We start from the raw sequence: 6,533 nt of genomic DNA, 5'->3' as shown, positions 1-6,533 counted from the left end.
AGGGTTGCTATAGCAAAGGGGTTGAATACTTATGCAATTGAGAATATTCAAATTTTCTTTGAAAACCTAACTTACAAAATATCAGCATTTTTTAGCTTTCTCAGTTTGGAGTAGATTGTGTAGATTCTAAATATAAAGTCCTATTTGAAAGTTTCAAGAGTGCAAGCTCAGACAGCAACAGAATGTGAAAACTTTGCAGGGGGGTGAATACTTGTACAAGTCACTGTATACATAGTTTGAAACAGCATTTAAATCTTGCTTATTAGTATAATTAGGTATATATATACATTTTTTTTCAAGGGTGTAAAAACATTTTTCACAGGTTAGTAAGGATGAGAAATGCACTAACCTGAAGAGAAATTCTAGGAGTCCAAGATTTGTTTTTTGCTGTAATGACTAAATTATTACAAATTGTAAATATATATATGTATTCAAAACTCTATTTACAAAAACAAGAAAAACCTTTGCACTTTCTGTTCGTTATCCAAAAGTCATAACGGAGATTGCCTGAGGTAATAGCACCCAAAAGCATTGGAGATATCCCATCTATCAGACAAAATCCAAAAAGCAGATGAGAAACCAGTCAGCAGTCATGGAAAATTCATTAAAAGTACAGAGTTGAGAGCTTACACCCACAGCATCTCAACTCCTAGTGCCTTTCACTGTCTGAAGCCAATTGTGGGAAGGCAGTTACCCTTAAAAGTTTTTCTAATATCAAAAGTAGAAAGAAAATATGAGACCACCCTAATAATATTTCTACTAAAAGTTTTTTCCCAACCTCCATATGTAAAATTTCTAATAGTTCCTAAAGTAGAAGAATAACAATAAAACCACCCTAAAAATTTTACTTTTGGTTTCTCCCAACCTCCACCCTTTTCTAAAAAGATGACAAAAGTATTTATTAAATAGCAATTAAATACAGAGAAAACAATGAACAGGTAAATGATTCTTTCATGTATTTCACTAAATATTCTTGTTAGTTGAAATATCCTTTCAAATTTCCCATTTTTGGAAGAGGTATACAGCCTATACACTTTTTTTAGTTAAGACTATACCACTGTAAATTTGTTTTGATTAAATTTGATATATACCTAGCTCATATTCATAAATACAAACCCACTGTTACCACAGATTAAAGTGAAAAGGTTGGGTGCTATGACTGAAGACACCATGAACAGCTGAGATTAGTACTCACTATTTAGCTGAATCTGTAAGTTGATATTCCCTCCGTCTGTCATAGCATTCCTGGATTCCAGGGTCTGCCCATAACGACTTGATTGCTTCTACATAGGGACTACCAAATGTCGTGACTGTTTCATAATCTACAGAATGAACTAGTTCAGCATTTTCCTGGACAACAAAAAATTCAAGAGGTTTAAATAACATAACTATATAGAGCTAGTTTAATTTTACTAAAAATCTTTTTCTGTTCATAAGAATAACACTATTAGCTTCAAAGTAACTAAATATCTTAAGAAAAGTGTAATTACAGTGCTTTAAAGTTTGTGTGTGTGTGTGTGTGTGTGTGTGTATTACATACAACTATTGTGGTATATTAATCAATAACAGTGACTGTTATCACATACCCAAATACAACAACTTCATTCACTTAGTCAATATTAACATCGTACATGACCTCCAGATCAACAACAAGTACTCATTGAAATATGCACTAATCAGTTTTGATAAACAAGAGCCAAGTTAACCGACATCTGTAATGTGGTAAATATAACAAAGGTTACCATAAATTCATATCTAACATCAAAATGTTCAGTAATCAAAATAATACCTTTACATGGTCTTTAAACAAGTCTCTAGTTTGTTACAGAATTGAACATCAAGTAACTCGTATTTTGTACTGTAGAAGCTATAAGCCTAGTCTTCAGGAAATAGTTTATCACACGATGTTCTGCATGCTACAGTCATGACAAGAATAGGTACTAACAAACATTCTATTGTGCATGAGTGAGAGAAATACATGGTAGAAGGGTACCAGAAATTTTATCATGCATTGTGCATACTAGCTGAAGTTAACCTCCCTTGTTTTAAGTGGTAAAGACCTCCTAGAAACAGTGTGTAAATGCTAGAGCAAGGGTAAGTAAATGATATACCCTTGGCTCAAGATAGCTGCTAATGAGTTAATTAGTAAAGAGCAAGTCCATGACCAGATCAACCTGCCTAGCTTAGGCTAGACTTGAAATAAAACAAAATTTCACTCCCTAATAAGTTAATTCTTTTACAGTGTTACGAAGGTTCTAAAGTATACATTCGTTCATGTATAGAAGAATTTAACTGATTAAAAATTAAAGCTTAGAGAGATTTCAAGCAAAATTAAAACTCTAGAAACATTAACCAGACAGTTCTTCTGCCAAAATGTTAAATATAATAATAAAATGAAAATCAATGTTTTTTAAATTTTAAGTTTTTATTAACTTGTATATATTTTTAATTTTTTAATCTTTACAAATAAATTACTGTGCAAGTAAAAAAATGTTTTATCATTTTATTAAACTGCAAATTCTACAATTTATATACTTTCTTTTAATTAATATCCAATAAATATTTTCATACTAAATTCATTATTGTGTGTTTAACCCTTTCACAACGGGCTCATGTATTTTACATGTTGTTCTAATCATGAAGGTATATACACTATAACTCTAAAGAAACATGTATTTTCACAAGATTTGGCAAGTTTTCAGTAAACAATACAAGTTTCTTGTAGCAAAAAAAGTGTGTCAATAAATGTGTGTTAACTACTCTGAGTGCAAATTGATTTTCATGTTGAGATTAAAAATACTTTTCTTTATCTGAAAATTTTCAAATTTTATTTCCATAATTTGTAAAACCTCCAAAATAAATATCAAACTTTTTTTTCAAAAAAAATTCATATTTTATTTATTAGTCTCTCTACCATAACTCTTTTCAGGGTTGGTCAATTTGACCAACCTTGTAACCATAAAAAAATTAGGAAATATATCTAAACTACCTTTTTTGATTTCTAAAAGGACTAAATTGTAATAGGAAACCCCAACTGTTTCTCCAAAGTAGCTTAAAGCTCATAACAGTATTCATCTAATTACATTTTTTTTTTATTGACCTTTGAACTGTTTATAACTAATAATTCTGGCACACAAGTTATAAATCACTTGGCAAATGCACAGCTCAAGTTACCTTATAAAATGACATAACAGGAAACTACAACTGTTTCTCCTAAATAGCTTAAAGCTCATAACAGTATTCATCTAATTATATTTAATTTTGTTTTACTGACCTTTGAACTGTGTCTAACTAATAATCCTGCTACACAAGTTATAAATCACTTGGCCAATGCACAGCTAAAGTTACCTTATTAAATGACAATGCATGAGCTGCTCACAAGCATACCACCTGAAGAATTTGTTTTTCACTATCTTACCTAATAAGGTTCTAATTTTTATATTTTAGTTACTTTTATAATAATGAATAAAGAATACACATGAAAAACAAAAAAATACAGTACTTATCTGAGTCCTTTTTGTTGTTTGCTATCAACTGTCAATGAAACATATGCCTACTTTTTTTTAATACTAATGGTACTACTACACTTCGGTTGCCAGCGGATCACGGTCCAGGTCATTTCAGTTGGAATGAAGTGAACAAAGGAACAAATGATGCTGCTGAAGACCTGTCACCTGAAAAAGCCACTGTCGAAGAAGAAACTCTACCCGGTTTTGAGAAGGGAAACAGTGAAGCCCTTAATGAAGTTACTACCACTGATGTGACTGTTACTGATAATGGGACATTTCCTGATGGAGCAGATGAACCCCACATGAAGCAGAAGCCAATGAGATGGAGACCAGTACGGAAGAAGATACGTCATGTAAAATTAATAGACTTTGTTGTATTTCAATTTTGTGTGTGTAATTTCTATACATTTAATTAAGTTATTGTTAATTATCTATTGGTTTAATGCAAGTGGCTATTGTTCGTGACGAACAATACCAAGGAAAAGGTAGTGTTACGACAGTGGAAGTCACATGATGCTGGGAGCATGCGCGCTACAGTCTCTGGAAGGATCATGAATTTTCCTGGCAACTCTAGTTTGTTCAAGGCACCATCTTTTTTGGTATATAAGCCTGGCGAGAAAAACCAGCGTGATCGAAAAGATATGCAGATAAATTGAAGATAGAGATAATTGAGTCAAGCGGACATTAGGCACCATAAGTAAAGTGTGTGAATCACTGTGATTTATAGTGTCAGTTATAAAAGTTGTTAAGTGTATTACAAAGTTGTGTCAAGAAAGAATAAACTAGTTTTAATTAAGAAAGGACTTGTATCGCTGAAGTTCCTCGGAAAAAATTTATACTGGCAATTATGGAAATTATTAAATGAGCAGATATGTAACAATACAATTTTTTATCAGTTTTGGGTCAGCACAATCTCATGATTAGGAGGGTTGACTTGTGATTTGAGGGTATCAGCCTCAGGAGGGTATTTGTTTCTTTATTTTTGAGTTATGACAGTGACCAAGGCTATATGTTACTGTCCCTTATTTTGAACTGCTAACTAAAGGGAAAGCAACTGGCTAGCAGCACCCATCACTAACTATTGGTTCTACTTCAGAAGTAAAGGAAGTGTAAATTTATAATTGTATAATCGTATTTTTTGATGTTGAATAAAGTGTAAAATGTGTTTCTTCATCATGTTATGTTGTAATTTATAATTTCTGTAACTTTATTCTTTAGTTTTAAAGAAACTACTAGTTCACTTTTTCTACATTGTGAGTGCATTATGTTTGTAACAGCTACTTTCTTGAATTTTTGTTCTGGCATAAGTTACAAGCACTCATATTTCTGGGACCCACAACTTGCTGATCATAGGGCAAATACACATGAAGCAGTATTTATTCACTCAGTCCTGCCAGCCATTTAACCATGGGATAATTACAAATGTAAATGAACTAATTGATTTTCAGTAAAGAATAAGAACATCAATAAATTGCTACTTGCAAATGTTAATGCTCAATAATTGTTTTTTTAATGTAGCAGAATGAAAGCATGATATAAATTTGTTTAATATTGTGCTTTACATTGTTCAGAATAAAAGTAAGTATAATAAAAGATGTTAAAATTTTATAAAGACAAGTAGGTATCGATACATAAGTAACCTATCTAGCTATAGTAATATAGAAAATTTTAATGCTACAAAAAATATTCTGACAAGATAGTCAAAACTACATAAGCTATGTTACTTAAAATTTAATTTTTTATTTTTACTTTGGCAAATCACTGTAATTATGTTAGTCTGAGCCAAAGTAGGAATAAAATTTTTTAAATTTCATGTAACTCAGTTTTCTTTCTTTCCATCTATGTTGTTTTGACTTTCTTTTCAATACTTCTTTGTACCATTAAAACTTTCTATATTACTGTAGTTAGCTAGGTTAAGTATATATCAATCCCTACTTGTCGTTATAAAATTTATAAATTTTTTGTTACACTTGTTAGTTTCCTTTGTATTAGCTATATCTTTTTGTGCTAGAAGTACCAAGTGTGGGGTGCGCATATATCCTGTATCATTTTATTACCCATCAAGATCTCTACCAACCTACCTTCATATCTACTTTTGTGCCCAAAGTAGTGCATTGTTCATTTTATATATACATACAATAAAGGAATCATTGGGACCTCAGACGGAAGAGTTCTGTAAAAGAATTAGAGCAACACGGTTCATCATTTTTTCAGTATGCTTATCTGGAAAAGTCACTTACTTAGATGAGAATTTGTTGAAATAGTGAAATTCCGATACGATATAATACCTCTGTTCACATAAACAGATTTGGTATTGCATATGCCTCAGGCCATTTGGTGAAATAATTCATCACCACACAAATGTACCTGTTTCCAGCTCGAGTTTGGGGCAAAGGACCAGCATTGTCAATGGCCACTCTTTCCAATGGTGCGCCAACTTGATATAACTTCATTGGAGCACGTCACTCATGCTAGGGTCCCCCTTTGGCACATGTACTGCAGGTCCTGCACCATTCTTCCATATCTTGCCTCATACCTATCCAGTAAAATCTCTGCCATAGGTAACTCTATGTCTTCTTAACTCCAAGATGTCCTCATGTCTAACTATCATGGGATTGATGCAGCACAACTTCCTGTAACTTTCTCGGTATAACTGTTTGCCAGGTCATCACTTTCCCATCTCCGGACAAAAATACCATCTTCAAGCTTCAAGTGTTCCCATTGTGCCTAATAGTTTTTGTCACAGGGCTTAAGCTGGACACCTTCTCCCAAGCAAGGTGCAAGACACTTGCTTGTAGACAATCAATTATTGTCTTCAAATCTTGGTCTTTCTGCTGTTCTGCTTTAATATTTATAACTGGTTCCACTTCACCACCATCAACTCCTTCAGTCACTTTGACTTCAGCTTGATGGCACCTGGTTAGTCCAACCTCTCTTTTAACACTTACCGGAATTTGGCCTTTGTTGCTCCCAAACATCATTTTATCAAAGTTAACTACTCACTTCCTTGTTAGTAAGTAGTCC

The 6,533-nt window shown here is 32.6% G+C and overlaps 1 protein-coding gene across 7 annotated transcripts in view; it reads right to left on the bottom strand.

Annotated features, from left to right (window-relative positions):
- LOC106472152 (guanine nucleotide-binding protein G(q) subunit alpha-like) overlaps positions 1-6,533 on the bottom strand; it is a 64,495-nt gene that overhangs the window by 29,097 nt on the left and 28,865 nt on the right. For all 7 annotated transcript variants that reach the window (XR_002613410.1, XR_002613411.1, XR_002613412.1 and 4 more), the window contains exon 3: positions 1,196-1,350. Coding sequence is in view for 3 of the 7 variants with exons in the window: in XM_013932780.2 (XP_013788234.1) it covers positions 1,196-1,350 (155 nt within the window). In the remaining 4 variants the exon portion in view is untranslated. The remainder of the gene's footprint in view (positions 1-1,195; positions 1,351-6,533) is intronic.

Source organism: Limulus polyphemus, unplaced genomic scaffold (genome assembly GCF_000517525.1).
Source record: "Limulus polyphemus unplaced genomic scaffold, Limulus_polyphemus-2.1.2 Scaffold5119, whole genome shotgun sequence".
Taxonomy (NCBI): Eukaryota; Metazoa; Arthropoda; class Merostomata; order Xiphosura; family Limulidae; genus Limulus; species Limulus polyphemus.
Note: the sequence above shows the minus strand (reverse complement) of the source record. Positions and strands in the feature narration are given on the sequence as shown.